Here is an 18,656-nt window from a genome sequence, read left to right as displayed (position 1 = left end):
TGCAGCTTCACTGTAGCCTACGCAGTCGCCAGCGACTCATGACAGCCCAGCTTCAGGTCGAGCTGTCATTCACCATCTTAGCTGTAGAGGGCGCAGCATCACAGACTCTCATGTGAGATTCAAACTGGGGACCTGCTGCTCAGAGCTGGCGTCCCAAGCCAGCTCTTAACCAATGTGCCACTTGGCCGGCCCAGTGATGAGTTTTTAGATGCAACACCAAAAGCATGATCCATCAAAGAAAAAAACTAAGTTGAACTTTACTAAAATTAAAAACATATGCTCCATTAAAGATGTTGTTAATAGAATGAAAAGACAAGCCACAGGCTGAGAGAATATATTTGTAAACACACATCTGATGAAGGACTTGTATACAAAATATACACAGAACTCTTAAAACTCAACAATAAGAAAACATATTAACCCAATTGAAAGGTAGGCAAAAGATCTGAAGAGACACCTCAAATAAAATATGTAGATGGCAAATAAGCATGTGAAAGATACTCTACATGTGTCATTAGGGAATTGTAAATTGAAACAATGAGGTACCACTACATATCTATTGGAATGGCTAATATTCCAAAACACTGACAACACAAAATGTTGACAAGAATACGGAACAACAGGAACTCTCCTTCACTGCTGGTGGGAATGTAAAATGGTACAGCCACTTTGTAAGACAGTTTAGCAGTTTCTTACAAAACTAAACATAGTCTTACCATATAATCTAGCAAATGTGACCATAAGTATTTACCCAAATGAGAAGAAAGGAATGTCCACACAAAAACATGCATACAAATGTTTACAGCAGCTTTATTCATAGTTGCCAAAACTTGGAAAGCACCAGTATGTCCTTCAGTAGGTGAATGGATAAACAACTGTGGTGCATACATACAACCAATATTGTTCAGCAATAAAAAGGAACAAGCTATAAAGCCACGAAAAGACCTGGAAGAACTTTAGCTGCATACTGCTAAGTGGAAGCCAGTCTGTAAAGACCATACACTGTATGATTCCAACTGTACAACTGTATGACATCCTGGAATAGGCAAAATTATAAACTCAGTAAAAAAAATAAAATAAATAAAAATTAATGGTTGCCAGGGGTTCAGCAAGGGAAATGAAGTGTGGTGAACAAATGAGTAAGTACAGCTCAGAAGATTTTTAAGGCAGTGAAAAATTCTGTATGATATTGTATTGGTAGATACATGACTTTATGTTTTTATCAAAACTCATAGAACTGTACAACACAAAGGGTGAACTTAATGTAAACTATGAACTTTAGTTAACAATAATGTAACAACATTGGCTCAATTGTAATAAATATACTACATACTATTGTATGATGTTAGTAATAGGAGAAACTGTAGTCTCTCTGTGTGAAAGGGGGACTGGAGGGTGGTATGTGAGTATTCTGTCCTTTCCGCTAATTTTTTCTGTAAACCTAAAACAGCCAGTCTAAAAAGTAAACTCTTTTAATTTATATAAGTAAGTAATTAATTAAGAAGAAAATAGAGAAGAAAAACGTTCTCATCTGGGGAAAAAAAAACCTCTTTAGACAATATATATCATGAAGCCTCTATACAGAAAAATGTAGAAAAGGACACACAAAATTCTGCACAGAAGTTCATAAAATTCACAGTATCCCATAGCCCACTAATGATCTTTATTAAACCAGCTTTTTAACCTCTAAATTAAGGAGAAAAAATATGAAATTATCTTTTCATTTTCCAAAATTTTAATTATTACAATTGACAAAATTTACAACCTAAAATATTGCCCCTTTTTAGTTTTGAACAAACAATTAATTCCTTCAAGCCTTATTGCCTTCAAACTAAATAATGTGACTTTTCATCCATAATGTATGCCATCAAATTTAAAGATAATCAAATTTAGATAATAAAATTTAAAACGATTAAATTGCCTTTTTTTTGGTTTTTTTTTTACCCCAGATTAACTTATTCACTATTAAGTCATTTCTAATTCACTAAATGAATTTCACAGGTGGAAAAAAAATCTTACCTGCAAGATGGGAAAAGTAGCAGTGGTGATGCCCATTTTGTGTAAATTTAAGAGCATTTCACTTCCACTCCATACTTTACAGGATGATTCATAATCTTGTTCCACAAGATGTTCAATGTTTGCTTCTAACCAACTGGAATAAAATAAACAATGCCATCAACCAATATCATCTTATGTGCACCATATCAACAGAACAGAGAACTCAGCATTAATCTGTATTCTTTGAAGCTCTTAGGACACAAATGTGGATTGATTAAGACACTTTTTTAAAAGCATGCAGATCTCATATTATAAAATAAACATTTATATAGCTAAAAAGAAGGCTTTATTTTTTCCCCAGAAAAGAGAAACACGTATGTGATTTCCAAGTTGTGTTTTGTGGATTCACACTGCTTTACTTGACTGTCTCTCCAACTGATAGCCATGTGTTAGGAGCTTATCCCAAATGCACATAAAAAGATATACAAAATTATCTAATAGAGAAAACCAAAGTGTTACATATTAACACAAAAAAATTACTAGAAAATGTATAAATATATTAATATATATACCACATGTACATTCATTAAGTGCTTACATGCCTATTATTATGCTAGACACTGTACTAGGTGGTGGAAATACAGCAATAGGTAAAATAGGCAAGGTCCTTCTTCTCATGGAAATTATTATATATTCTACTGAAGGGAGAAATAAACTTAGAAACAAACACATGAACAAGAAAATATCAGGTAGTAATAGTGGTATAATGAAGCCAAATTAGATTAATATCTAATTGCTATTTTAATTTGAATGTCCAAAAAGCTCTCCCTTATTCATTTGAAGGTAAAATGTACCCAGTAGTGAGAGGATCAGAAAAAATCGTGCAAAGGTCCTGAGGTAGTTAACAAGTTATGCTCACTTAAGGTCCTGAAAGAAAGCCAATGTGGTTACACACAATGGGCAAAAAAGAATAATGGTGTGAACAATGTTCAAGTGATAAGCATGAAACAGATGTTAACCCAGGATAAGAAATTTAGACTCCATTCAAAGTACAATGAGAAGGTTCAAGGCCAGAATGGGTTATAAGAGAAAGGCAAAAGTGAAAGCAGAGACCTCTTAGGAGGCTATTACAGTATTCTAGTTGAGAGATGATTGTGGGATAATAGATGTAAGACTGAAGGATTTGGGATGTGTTGTGCTGGTGGCATTTACAAACCTTACTGATAAATTGAAGGAGGTGGGGCAGTAATCAAGAATACTACTTAAATTTTTTATTTGATTAACTGGTTGGTACCATTTGCTTAGTTGAGAAAGACAGGGGCAGGTGTGGGGAGGAGGTAGGGGAAAAAAGGATTTTATTTTGAAAAGTTGAAATTTAATATCCAGATATAACGGATAGATATACGAAAATGGCATTCCAGGGAGAAGTTGGGGCCAAACACAGGTTCAGGCCTCATCTGTACTGCTATGGTACTTACTGGGTTACGTAACTTAGGGAAAGTGCAGAGCTAGAAATGAAATTGAGATCCCAAGACCAAGTCCTGAGGCACTTCAACATTTAGACATCAAACAAAATAAGAACTACGAAAACCAAACAAAACAAAACCAAAAAAAAACTGAGAAAGAATAGATTGTGAAGAGGAAAACCAGATGTCATAGAAGCTGTCTAGAAAAAAACATTCCTGTGTGTCTCCTCTACTCTTACTACTTCACTTCCAACACCTCTAGTCATTAACTGTGTGTAGGTTTTTTCCCCCCACAAACAATTCTCCAAGACACCAGCTGGGTGTCTCATCCAGTCATGTGTCACTCAATGATGGGGTTATGTTCTGAGAAATGTGTCCGTCAGTGATTTTGTCAGTGCCTGAACATCATATAATGAATGTACACAAACCTAGATGGCACAACCTACTTCACACCTAGACTATAAGGTATAGACTGTTACTCCTAGGCTACAAAACTGTACAGCACGTTACTAAAATGAATATTATAGGCAAGTGTAACAAGGGTTAAGTATTTGTGTATCTAAACATAGAAAAGGTACAGTAAAAATATGGTATAAAAGATTAAAAAATGGTACACCTGTGTAGGGTAATTAACCATAAATGGAGCTGGCAGGACTGGAAGTTGCTCTGGGTGAGTGAGTGAGTTAGCGGTGAGTGAGTGTGAATGCCTAGAACATTACTGCTAGGCTTTATAAACACTGTACATTTAGGCTACATTAAATTTATAAAAGATATTTTTCTGTGTTGAGGTCTGCAAGAGCTTTTGCTAAACCCTTCACTGAATTTTCTCGGAGGTTCTTTATTTTCTTCTCCTGCAGTTTCCTTTTCTCTTGCCTCGTCTTCAGCTATGCGTTCCCGTTCCAGTTCCAACAACTCCTCAGTCAATTCCTCAGGAATCACCTCTAGGAGCTCCTGAATGTTGTCCTCAGCCACACCCAGGTTAAAGTTGCTTGTCATCTCAACCACAGATTTGATTTTTGTAGCCTCCTCCTCTTTGGTAAATCCTTTAAAGTCATGGACGAACCTCTTGAGTGTCTTCTTCCAGATGCCATTCTACACTCCTTGGTGACATCACTCCAAGCCCAGCCAAGGTTCTGGATGTAGTCATAGAGGTTGTAGACTGTGGCGATAGTTTCACAGATATATACTTATCTCCAAACATATCAAGTTGTATACATTAAATATTTACAGCTTTGTGTACGTCAATACCTCAATAAAATGGTTTATAAAAATAAAAAATATTTTTATGCTTAAAATGGGGAAGACAAAAAAATGCATATATAGTATGCCATCATTTGGGTAAAATGAGAGGGACAAGAGAAAGCATCTATATTGGCTCAAATATGCATGAATATGCACTCAATGATAAACTTATAGGAGGACAAGAACTAAGCAGATGGGGATTTGGGTGAGAAAGGAATTTTTACAATATAAACGTGTATACATTTTATGTTGAAACATGTGACTGTATAACACTCAAATTTTTTAAAAAGTATCCTGTAAAGGTAACAAAAAAGTGCATCAGTAAATGGAATAGGATGTGGGGAAGGGGAAGTTTTTTCAAAGATTAAAGAGATTCTAGACTAGATCAACAACCTAATGTCTAATGAAAGGGAAATCTAATGTAAATTTTAATAAAATTACTACTAGATCTATTATTTTAGAGTATTGAAATTATGGTTAATTGAAACTCATCAAACCAGAATTCTACACAAACTGGTGGATAAAGTGATAAATTAAAGCCATAATCCAGAATTTTAAAATATGTTAATTAAAACCATATTTATATTCAGCCCAATGTCCTATACACAGTTTATAGGGCTGTTAAGTTAGGAATAAGATTTATAACTATCAATTAAAAAATTGATTCTGTCCATTATATTTTATTTTATTAAATTTACTGGAGTGAAACTGGGTAATAAAATTATATAGGTTTCAAGTATACAATTATATAATAAATCATCTGTATATTGCAGTGTGTGTTCACCAAAGTCAACTCTCCTTCTGTCACCATATATATACTCCCTACTCCCTTTTTCCTCTGGTAACCACCATACTGTTGTCTGCTTCTATATGAGTTTTTGTTTGTTTATTTGTCTTGTTTGCTCATTTCATTGCTTTCAGTTTTATATCCCACATATGAGTGAAATCATATGGTTCTTCATTTTTCCATGTGACTTATTTCACTTAGCATGATACTCTCAAGATCCATCCATGTTTTCACAGATGGCAATATTTCATCTTTTCTTGTGGCTGAGTAGTATTCCATTGTATATTCATATGTACCACATCTCCTTTATCCAATCATCCATTGAAGGACACTTGGTTTGTGTCCATGTCTTGGCCACTCTGAATAATGCTGCAGTGAACACAAGGGTACATATATCTTTACAAATACATGTTTTCAAATTTTTCAGGTAGATACCCAGAAGAGGAATTAATAGCTGGGTCATAAGGTAGCTCTATTCTTAATTTTTTGAGGAACCTCCATACTGTTTCCATAGTGGCTGTACCAATTTATATTTCCACCAGCAGTGTATGAGGGTTCCTTTTTCTTCACAGCCTCTCCAACATTTGTTATTACTTGATTTGAAGATAATAACCATTCTAACATGTGTGAGGTGGTATCTTGTGGTTTTGATTTGCATTTCCCTAATAGCTAGTGAAGTTGAGCATCTTTTCACACATCTGTTGGCTATCTGTATGTCTTCTTGGAAGAAGTGTCTGTTCAAGTCTTCTGCCCACATTACATTCTTTTGAACAAGACAAAAGTTTGGAATAACCTATTTTTAAAGCAGGAACAATCTATTTCCCAAATAGCCTGGTCAAAGTATACTAACTGTAAAATACTCTGGCATAATAAAACATGTTTTTAATACAAAGGCAGCACAAATTACACTGACAGACAAATGTTCTTACTTAATGAAGCCGTAGCACACAGCTCGTAGGGGTTCATGGTCTTTCTTCCTTATGTTATTGTTGACCATACTATCTAGTTCATCTCGAGCAAACCGAAGCTGAACTTCCGTTACACTGAAACTTGCTGATTCCCGAGCACAGTCCTCAATGTTATGAGCTTCATCTAAAATGATAACCTGTTCTTTCAGATTGATATCCATCTATAAGATAAAAAAATTTTCCTGTAAAACATTCCGCAAAATGGATTTAACAGCAGTAGCAAGATATTTCATTTTAAAATTCACCATACTGAAGGCCAATAATGCAAGTGCGATTATATAAGCAACTGATTCTAGGTCTTAAAACTTCTAAAGCACTAAGGCCAACCAAGTATCAGCTCAGAGTATGAGCTATTACAGAGTATGCCATTTTGCACTCTCAAAATTCTTTGCACACATATTAAAAATAAAATATATATGTTAAGGTACAGCTGGCTACACAAAGGTGTATAAAAATCCCACTATGAAGGAGTCTCCAACATAATTTAAAAAGCAGAGTAAAAAACCCCTAAAATAACAAGATTCAAAAGACTTGCAAAATACTAATGTAATATAGAGTGTATCTTTCGTTTTAGTCTGTCCTACAACCCTTCAGTTTGAGAACTGCTCTACCCCAACTCCCATATATGTTGGTAGGACTACTAATCTGTTAATCAGGGGACATCACCACTCTCACAACATGGGTAGACTCAGAGCCCAGGCTTGTCAATTAAATAAAGTATTTCTACCCTACACATGGTCACAGTCACTAGTTCAGTCATAGTCACTAGTTCAAGAATGGATATGAGATCCATATTAAGCTAACCAGAATAATTTTGGGTGACTAATATAAGATCATGTTCTGTTTTCCAGGGTAGCTAGCTACTTATGGTTATCTCTGTTCCCACTGGAAAGAACTTGCCTGGAAATAAAGCTATCACAATGAAGAATCAGTCAAGTATTTTTTCTTAAGCTCTACCGAAGCTGAGTTTGTCACCTGCAACTGGAAGAGTCCTAACACAAAGAAACTGTCAATGAGTTATTTTGAAAACATAATAATATACAGAGAGCTGACGATGGTTCGAAGAGTAAGAAATATACTGAGGTTTAAAGATGAATAGGATTTAGATAGACAAAGAGAGAGTTGGGCATTTCAATACCGGTGTCATCAAAAGCAGAGATATAGGAAAGAACAAAGAATCATCAGGAGACCATGAGACAATTTTTGAGGGGCTCAAGTTGGGAATTTGCAGCAGAGAAGGCTGTAAGGGCAGATTCAGGTCAGACTATTGAGCATCTTGAGAGTAAGCTTAAGAAATACGGACTTTACCCCATGAGCAAAGAGCAATATGAGATTTTTAAGCAGAGGAAAGATGTAATAAAAGTAATACTAGAAGACTGTCTGTCACTGATCTGCACAGATGCTCGGAGGAAAGAGCCCTAGCTATGAGGCAACCAAATAAGAGGTAGGATAGTAGGGGTAGTAAACATAATGCATATTAATTTCGACTTAAGGAAATAGAAAGCTAATGAGAGTTGTACAGTCAGATCTAAAGAGAAAAATAACAACTGAATATACCAAGTTATTCACTTTTTCTTGTCTTATGCTGTAACAACTGGATATCCCTAAGATAAAACTAGCAAATGATCACAAATGCTATATCTAAAGTTGGCTTCTCAAAAGCTCACAAAGCATAATTTGCATTGTATACAGATTCTCCCAACTTAAGGTCTTCAAAACATAGATTCTTCAGATAAATGTTTGAAAGTAATTCTTTCTGACCACTCATAAATGGCAAGAGTGATAGCTATAAAGGAGTCTCAGCTGTGGGTAATTTTGCTGCCCAGGGTATATTTGGCAATGTAGACAGAGATTTTTGATTGTGACAATGTGAGGGTGTATAATCATCTAGTAGATAAAATCACAGATGTTCCTGAAAATTCTACAATGTACAAGACAGCCCACCACAACAAAGAATTATCCAGCCCAACACATCATCACTATCAAGTTTGAAAAACCCTGCTATAATCCCACTTCAGTACTAGGTCCTTAAAAGTACCTATTACTTTGGAAATTAAAATGACAAGATCTCAAATTCAGTTTTTAATACACCTTAGAATATGTTTTCAGTACTCTAATCTGTTTATACTTACATAAATTAACTATAAAGCAAAAAATAAAGATATTAAGACATCTAAAAGCTTTTACATTCACCACTTTATCCCAATAAGTAGGAAAAACGTTCTAATTTGTACATATCTACTCACACTTTCCCTTATTTGTGCATCTAGAAGATAGTTGTAGGGACAAAATATTATGTCGGCATCTTCTACTAGTTCTCGTGCTGTGTAATATGGACATGCCTTTACTTTTTTTCCCAAGCTGACAAGTTCTTCTATATCCCAGGCCTTGCACATCCCTTGGAAAGTCTGTAATGTGTGTTGATCACTGATTTTCTGAACACCATGATAAAAATAGCAGGTTTTGCCCTAAAAACAAATATTCATAACTGAAATGTGAACCAATATTGGAACAGAAGAAATAAAACATGTTTATCTCAGAATTTTAGGAACATCATTAAAGCCACAAGGCACAGATTTTATAGAGATAAATTACACCATATCTACAATCACAACCATTTTAAAAAAACTATATTGACTTAATAGAGCTCCAGATCAGTATAGCAATAGATACCCCAAATTAATTTGAAATGTATATTTTTAAAAGTATGTTTGTCATGGCTTTGTTCTGATTAAAGTGATATTAGGCAAAAATATTTCTGGAAGAATACAGAAGACATCACTGGTTGTGTTAAAAAATTTGAGAGCTAAATGACTTGGGGACAGGAGTGGGAGAGATTTTTCTCTACAGGCACTTTTGTACCTTTTCAATTTGAGTCATGAGACAGTATTTCTTAATCAAATACAAATATAAGTAAATAGGAAGGAAGGAAGGAAGGAAGGGGGAAGAAAAGGGAAGGAGGGCAGGGGAGAGAAATGTTCTAGCGGAAAAAATAATAAAGTAAGAGTGTTCACCACAAGATACTTGGAAAATACAAAAGAATATCAAGAAAAACCTAAATTATTTGTAATTCCATCACACAAAGAATGTACTATTAACATTTTGATATACTTCATTTCATATTTCTTCTATACGTACGTAGTATATATGGATATATCTTTACAATGTGACCTAATATTAAAATAATGAGAAAGAAACAAATTTTCCCCAGGCATTGCAATCTAGCCACAATAAATAAATATTTTTTATAAAACTGGGATCACTTTTCTTCTCTCAGCCTATTTTATTAAAACTCCTATAAGAAATATTCTCTCACACCACTATTTTTTCATTGTTGCCTACATATACATATTGAATTAATGTGCCACAGTTGATGAACCAGTTTTATTATTATTGAACATTTAGACTGTTACCAATCTTTGCTTTAGAAATAATGCTGCAATGAGCATTTGTATGTCCTTTTCTAAATATTTTCTTAGTATATATCTTTAGAAATGGCATTATGGAATCAGAGTGTATAAGGTATTTTTAAATTTTTAAATTTCTTGAAAATCACCAATTTATTCTCCAGAAAGTATATACCATTTTACATTACCCTTTTTCCACACCTTTATCAACACTAATATTATCTTTCTTTATCTTAGCCTATTTTAAAGGTAAAAAATAGAATCTTCTTGTTTTGATTTGTATTTTTTAAACTTTCTAGCAAGGTTTGGCATAATATTGTATGAACACCAACAAACTTCAACAGTAATTTACATCTCTTCTTTCATGTACTAATGTCCCTTGGCATTCTATTACTGGAAGTAAAAAATTTTTATAACATACACTAATTAAAAAATAAGAAGATTGATAAAACCCAGCCCTAGCAAGGGTGTGTCATATCCTATTAAAAACGTATAAAATTAGTAGAAGCAATTTGTCAATAATTATCAAAATTTTATATATACACACACAGCATTGTTTAATAGCCAAAAATTGGAAATAAACCAAATGTCTACCAACAGGGGACATGTTAAATAAATTAAGGTAAATTCATACAAAAATGTAGCCCTTAAAAATGAATTAGATTTATCTGTGTGCTAATGTGTTTAAGCTATTAAAAGAATAATATACACATGGATTACAGCAAATACATATTTTAAATATTTTGGAAGAATATACATAAACCTTTACAGTAGTAGTTTCTTTGAAGGGTTAAGGGGTAGAAAGTGCTGGAAAGAAAGAACTTCTCTTTCCATTTTTCATCTTTCTGTAATTTTGAGTCTTCTAACCATGTACATTTTATTACTTTTGTTTTTCCATTGTTATTTGGGACTAAGGGGTGAAATAATGGGTCATTTTTATTTTCATTAATTTCATGTATCAATAAAAAAATTAAATGTGATTTTGAAATCCAATACTTATCTTTCCCAGTTTGCTGTCCTTAACAAATGAAAGCACACACACACACACACACACACACACACACACGGTGCAAAAAAAATGTATACACATTTAAAAAAAAGGAAAAAACTGTATTAAAATTGTAATAATATATACCGATAACAAAGATGAATACAAGTCATGTGTATACATTTTCTTGGCACCCCTGGTGCGTGTGTGTGCGCATGGATGCATATATATATATATATATATATATATATATATATACACACACACACACACACACACACACACACACACATATGCTTTACATACGTACATATACTTTATATACATATGTATTTTTAACTATGACCTATCCAAAGGCAAACCTATGTTTTCAAAACATACAGACATCATTACATATACAACAGTACCTAGAAATTGCCAGCAATGGAGTATAACATAAAAGCTTCATAACTTTTAAGAGAATGTCAGCAAATCCAAGGCCAAGGTCTGATTAACTGAGGACTACTAGTGCTCCTAAAGCTTTGCATCCAGCCATGTTAAGGAAAACCACCTGTTGGTTCATCAAGACATTAAAAATAAAAATGGGAGGATGGGCCCATCCAACCTTCTTTATTTAATTCATTTTTTTATATTATTGTCATTTACTTTAGTAGAGTCTCACCTCTACTACTGTTTTTCACCTTTCATGCCATGTCAACTTCCCTATACCATAGTGACATCTTTTGTTTTTGTTTCTAGTGTAATCAAAACAGCAATGGCTAGGAGAAAAACTTGCCTCCTTTCTTGCTAATTAGTTGTCTGATATTGGACAAACTTAAGGGCCCCTTTTTATCACGTGACTAGGCCTCAAAAGAATAGTTGAACCACAAGCCTTTTAAGATTCCTCTGACCCACCAACTTTACTGTTTCTAAGGTTACTTCCTGCTCTAAAATTTATGATTCTGGTGTCCAGAGACAGGTGATGTGCCAAGTATCTTTCATTACAAGGTTAATATATTGGGTCGTCGGAAAAGTCATGATGTATTTTTCTGTTTTTCGGTGCAAAAATGCGTCATGACTTTTCCGACGACCCAATAGATTGAGTTTAATAATATGATATTCGCCATTTCTTCATTCCAAATATCTTTTGCACTATTCGAAAAACTTCTATTTGTACTAAATGATCATTAAGGTAGGGAGGGGCCTTTGAAGTCTAGGTTAGAAACTGTTAAATCTCATCTTAACAAAAATTGATATTCTTCCATACCTAGAATAAATTTTTTAGAATTATTTCTGGGGCTAGTCAAGATTATTTTTTCTTAATTGAAACAAAATTAACTTTTAACTGATAAGTGCACTACTTTTCCAGTATAAGAGCACTTTAGTAAAAGAAACAGTGAACAAAAACACATGTGCCTTTGGATCGAGCCAAAAAATCAGAAAGTTTACACTTTAAGGGCACTTAGAATGACACTCCTGTGCAGGCTGATAGCAAAACCAGAAAAGCTCATCCATTTTAGCAGTGTAACACAACCCTGAGGGGAGTCTGTCAATTGAAGCGTTATCACACTTTAAACTCCTTTTCACTAAAACTGTCAGTTATCTATCATTTCGCTTTGGTAATTCAGCCATAGTAAACATAGACACCTATAGTAACTTTGTAATTGGCCTTCATTACAATACCAAATTACCCTGAGGGCTTGGAAACAAGTAAAAGAACTTTCATGTATGCCTATGAGCTAAGCATTCTGAGGCAGAATTAGGTCAAGACAAACAACTACCAGCAGGTATCTTCAATTATTTATATCACTAATATTAAAAAAAAAAAAGACTAAATGCCAATGAAAAATTCTGAACATTCAAGTCTATTGAATTTCTTTTTACTTTTACGTGATTCAAACATAACCAGCACTATAGGATTCTAGAGGATTATATAAGACTTTGCTTTCAATACACAATCTTAAACATTATAATTGCTTTTAGCAATGAGATAACAAATAATGTTATGTGTAATTTTCCCAGTAACAAGTAATTAAAAAGACAATGCCAGCAAGTCTCCTTGTATAGTCTACACAGACAGGAAACAAATTTCAAGAATTTGAGGAATCCAGTAGATCAATTAGCCACTTATGGAAAGAAGTCTACTTAAAATTTATGGGGTTTTATCATGAGGAGCCTTTTATATACATATATATTTTAGCATTTGAATTTTTCATATTTTCATCTCTCCTTGAACAGAACTTTTAAAATACATAGTGAAGAGATTTCACAGTTCCTCAGGTAAAAAGAACTTACACAAAAGTAAATATAAATAGAACATCAACAATGGTTCTTATTCAATAATCTGTATTCTTTCCCTGATTCTGAACAAGTCACTTAAGTTTTTCCACTGAAGTTCCTTAGTACTTATACTTCACAGTCACGTGTTTGAATACCTATTAAAGCATCTTTTTTGAATATCCCCAAACAAATCTTGAATGAATTTTCATTTAATAAAAGCACTAAGAAAGAAAAGCATAAAATAATTTATTTACATTATATGGTAGAAGGTGACATATCAAACGAAATTCAAAACACATTAAAATATCATTGTCATTTCATATCATTTCAATGTATGGTTCACCAATAATTTCTGAGTGTAATTCCAGACTTGTAGCTTTCATTTTAGAGTAGACTAGTTATAAAACTGGTACACAGACTATCAAACTAATAATACTCTGGCAAAAAATAATTTAAAAATCTTGCCTTAAAACAAAAAAATCATATGTCTTTAGTAAGAAAGACTTCTCTATTTCTACCTAGCCCAAATTCATGTTATTCAAGATTTCCCTGGAAAACTTCAAAGCCACCAATGACATATCTTTACAGTTAATAACTTAATATATTATAATAATTTGTTTGGAAAGAGAAGTTTGTGCTAAGCAAAGTTGAGACAGAATAATCACGATATTTCTCATTCAATTAAAAAACATTTTGAAATTTGCTCAGAGAGCATAAACTATCTTCCTTTGAAGTTTTTAAATATGTAAAATATATTCATAAATCTAATTAACTAAATCATTTAAATACTTTTATCTCCTCATATGACATCATCCATGTTTGACTATTTTTGGTAGAAAGGCTTAGAAGAAAGAAAGAAGACATCTGATTAAAATGGAAATTAATTTCAAGGAATTAAATATCTCCAAACTTTAAGAAAAACCCATAACATTAAACTTGAATAAAATTTTTCTTACGGTAGAATTATTTTTCAAAAAATAATGAGCAATTAATTTAATTTTTGTAAGTTATTTGAATATCACTGAAATGTACATAAAAATCAAAATTAACACATAAAAAACTGAGTAATTTTAATCTTTTCAGGCTTATTTTTTCTCTAAAACTAAATAACTTTACTCACATTTTTGCCATCCAGCAATTCCATGCACTTTTCCTTTCTGTTGAAGTTACCTACTACTTCAGGGTGGACACAAGTATGATCCCTGCTGGAAAGAATAGTCATTGGGACCCCTGAGTACGCTGTCCTCCGGAGCTCTCTAGTAATCTGAGCAATCTGCTTGTGTGTACGTGTCCCAAAATATATTTTTGGTATCTTGGATTTTCCCCCATGATTCTTCTTAATGGCATTTGAAGAATCTTGATTGTTTCCTTGTTTAGTAGAACAACAGCACCTAGAGCACTGAACAGAGAGCTGTACAAAAAAAGAAAAGATAACTAATGTCTGGACGACCATAAGAAATGTTATCAAACCTCTCATAGAATCAGAACCCATAAGTAATGAATCACAACTGTCATATAAAGAGAAATTTCGAGATATCATCTGAAACTTGCCATTAAAGAAAAAATTACAAATCCCATTTCAAATTGGTTCTCTTTTACTCTTAAAAGTTATAAATGACGTTCCCATATTTGCACTGCTTTCTGACATACCACTCCACCTCTCTAATTCCAAATGTTTTAAGTACATTTTAACTTTCCTCTTTCATAAGTTATAAAAATAATAAGACAAAATTGAGGACAATTTTAATTTTTGCTTACGCTTCAAGTGAACTTGTGATATTATAGTTTAGAGTTGAATGCTATTTTTGTTCACAGCGTAGCCCATTCAAATATCTTATAATATATGAATATTTTAAGACGTATTTTAAATATAACTTACAAAAGAATAAAAACATCAAGTTGAATAGAAAATAACACTAAACAACAAGAAGGGAAAACTACTCTCTAGCAAAGGTATGAAAATGAATGCATATTATTAATATTTAATAATACTTAATAATGAAGGCAGATTGCTTGTGTGGAACAAGTATATCTGAAATTCAATTACCTGTCATAGAATGCAAATCCATCAGTAAAATTATCATTCAGATAGCTTTTCCTAGACAATTTTACTTGTAATTCAGTTTCATAACTGAAATGTCTCCTTAAACACACTATATGGAACATCAGAATATAGTCTAATGTTTACCTGTTTTTTTTTTTCTCTCCTGTTCCTAAACTCTCAGAAATAAAAATAAAAAAGTTTAATGCTATATATTAGAACCTATGGGTTCTTAATAACTACTACCTAACTCAACCTCAATTACTACACATGAGACAGAATGCAGCCTCATTTAAGAGAAATACTGTGAAATGGTTAGTTTATAGAAGTGGTCACTGATGGGGAAAAAAAGCTAAGTAGCACAGTAGCTTAAGAAAACTTGTACTGAAGAATTTTAGTTTAGTAGAACAAATATACCATTTAACTGAATTTTTTTTAAAAATTATAATCAGTAAGATTAGCCTTCATAAACAAATGCTAAGTCATAGCATGTTACACCACAATACTGGAGATCAAGCTGTCTTTTAGCCTCAACTCAGTGGAAAAGCAAGTTCAAATTACTCCCAGTCTCGCTCAACCTTGTCCGCCATTAAATATTACAATACATGATAGAATGGATGTAAATGTGACCCTTCTGGAACTGTCACTCACTGGGATAAAAGGTTCACTGATGTGCCAAATAAATAGTCAGTCAAAGCAGATAAAGTTACAGCCATGCTGGAATTGTTACATTCCCCTCTCAGGTTGCCAGTAACAGCAGATTTCATTACAGAGTGCTGCCACATTAAATAGCCAGTTCCAAATATCCTGCCTTCTATATTGAATAATTACTTATTCACTGAAAGGATAAAAAGAAGAGTTATGAATGGGGCTCTTGTCAACACTGAGGCAGGAAACAGCTGACATGTGGTTTATGTTACATATGTTGCAATATCTAACAATTTATGGTCACACAGAAAATGGGATGCAAATTATATCATGATATTTCTGACTGAATTCTTTTAGGCCTTTGCAATGATCACATTAATTAATTAACATACTAAAAGAATTAAGGTAACTCTAGGCAGCAGAATTAGTTTACTTTTTCATACTTTCAATCTTTTCACTCAATTATACTATTTCTGTTCCCTATGATCAGTTAAATTCATCCTGAATATTAGAATGCTACGGACCAATGGATTGCTACATATTATGTGGATATATTATATCCAAGCATAAAAGTAACGCAATAAAGTGGTCTTTTCCCAAGACTTAGAGATCATCTATTTTTTGATGTAATACTTTTCAAAATCAATTCCACTTAAAACTTTATCACCTATACCTTTTAATTCCACTTTTTTTCCTGACCGCAAAATTTAAAAACACAGAAATATACAAAAATCAACCGCCACCACAAATAATTCAGTATAATTTGCAGACCTTCACATATGTATAAATATATCTTCCATACATTTTTTTTCAAGTAAAAAGGGATGCTATAATACAGCTTTATAACTTGTTGATTTGTATTCAAACTTTTTAATTTTTAAAAGGGGTGAATTTGTCACTAATAATTTATATAAAGAACGTGTTTATCTTAAAATGTTATGCTAGTAGCTATGCTAACAAAAACAAAAGATCCAGAACTAGTTTCAGAAAAATTTTCCCATTAGAGCAGATTTAGGTACCTTAAATTTGCTTTTCATTCCATAATTGAGACAATTATCAATCATGGCTAATTTTATATTAAACATGTTTTTGTTTGTTGTTTTAAGATCTAAAGTGCTCTGAAGTAATTGTACCACCTATGGACTTAAGGCTGGATGCTCAAGAAGATGGTTTTTCAGTGGGTGGTTGGGCAAGTAGAGTAGAAAAAGGAAATTAAGAAAGAAAGTTGCTTCTTTTACTTTTGTTATACTAAAAAGGGATTATTTCTTCAGCAGTTATCTTCTATTGAAGTTTCCATTTAAAGGATTCGGTACAATCATATTTGAGGATGGAAAACACTAAATGTGGCAATAGAACCGAGGTTTGAAAAAGGTATTTATTTAATAACAAAAGAGAATTATTTATACCCAAATCAGCAACTTTCAATGGTGTAAAAAAATTAAAGAATTCCGAAAATAGCAATGTCAGGAGGTCATAATATTCTCCAATTCAATTAAAGGCTAACACTTTAAAAGACAGATATGACACTTTAAGAAAGATAAAACACAGGCTCCCCAACACCTATAATCTCTAAGACCTATAAGTGGCTACAATGAGTGGCGAACCAAACTCTTTTAAGAGATGGCTTCTTCTTCTTCCATAGCTAGAAATTGTCTAGGAGTCCTTTTACTTCCACAAAAGTAAGAAAACCCAACACAAATAACAGTATAAATTTAATATTATTTAAAGAGAAATACAAGAAATACATATGAGTAGGACAGCTGTATTATTTCCATATGCAACTGTAGCCAAATCTACAGTAGCCAAAACTGTTCTTAGAAGGTCAGCCACTAAAAATTTTTAGAAAGTATTCAACTATCTTATAATTTCTATCTATTCCTTCTCTTTCCTACTATATAGAGACATATATCTGAATTTCTTGAAAGGATGAAGAAAGATTATAAGATTTGATTTTGAAAGAAAGGCCAACTTCTGAGTCCTCTCACAAAGCTATAACTAGAAGTTCAAGTAGATTAAGATATGACAATGTCAACCTCAAAGTTTCATAACTTTCTCCAATCTCTGCCCACAACAAAACAATTAACTCTGCCTAAATACTTGAAAAACAAAACTGAGCATGGTGATTAAATATGTTTAGAAATAGAAAATGACAAAGGAATAGTTAGAAACTATTTAATTGCCAGAGAAGTAATTTGGCTAATTCATAAATTCGGGGAGCTTCTAAAAAGTAGGCTATGAATTGAATTCTAAAAACAGGCATAAAAAGGTATATTTAATATGAAAAATAAGTATAAAGAATTAGAGAGGAAAAGAGACCAAAAATAGCTTATTTGTATGAAATAAAGGGAAAACTAGGTTAATGAAACAGTTCTTGTACTTTTCCATAAGTTTTCTTATGTGCATGTATTATCTTTCAACCACACTGTAAATTCCTTGATGACAGAAACTATGTCTTACATTTCTTTATATAACTCATTCATTGAGTTTTGCACATAACTAAAAGTTTAAATATTTTTAATTGATAGACTGTGACTAATGTCCCTAAACCAACTATTGTACCTATACACCACATTTTATTTACCTAACAGATGATTAAGTGATGTCCTAATCTGAAATTCTTCACATATGAAAAAGTTACTTCAAAATAAAAAGGTTAGCTTTTAAAAGAAAAAGTACAGGATAATTTGTTATTTTTCAAGGCCAAAAGAAAAATCATCTTGTTATGCTACTACTTGGGCCACTTTAGTTTTGAGTGACAAACACGTATCCTGATATATTCATTATTAATAATAACTATCATTTATTAAGGCTGCCCCTGTGCTAAGCACTTTACATGTACTATCTCATTCATT

The 18,656-nt window shown here is 32.7% G+C and overlaps 1 protein-coding gene across 1 annotated transcript in view; it reads right to left on the bottom strand.

The window, feature by feature from the left end:
* Window positions 1-18,656, bottom strand: part of BRIP1 (BRCA1 interacting DNA helicase 1) — a 172,320-nt gene that overhangs the window by 98,999 nt on the left and 54,665 nt on the right. Inside the window, 4 exon segments of the mRNA XM_019636606.1 lie at window positions 2,020-2,152; window positions 6,423-6,622; window positions 8,708-8,929; window positions 14,236-14,526. Coding sequence (XP_019492151.1) covers window positions 2,020-2,152; window positions 6,423-6,622; window positions 8,708-8,929; window positions 14,236-14,526 — 846 coding nt within the window.

The sequence above is a fragment of the Hipposideros armiger genome, unplaced genomic scaffold (genome assembly GCF_001890085.2).
Source record: "Hipposideros armiger isolate ML-2016 unplaced genomic scaffold, ASM189008v1 scaffold_29, whole genome shotgun sequence".
NCBI classification, from domain to species: domain Eukaryota; kingdom Metazoa; phylum Chordata; class Mammalia; order Chiroptera; family Hipposideridae; genus Hipposideros; species Hipposideros armiger.
The sequence above is the reverse complement of the archived record's forward strand: the minus strand, read 5'-3'. Positions and strand labels throughout refer to the sequence as shown.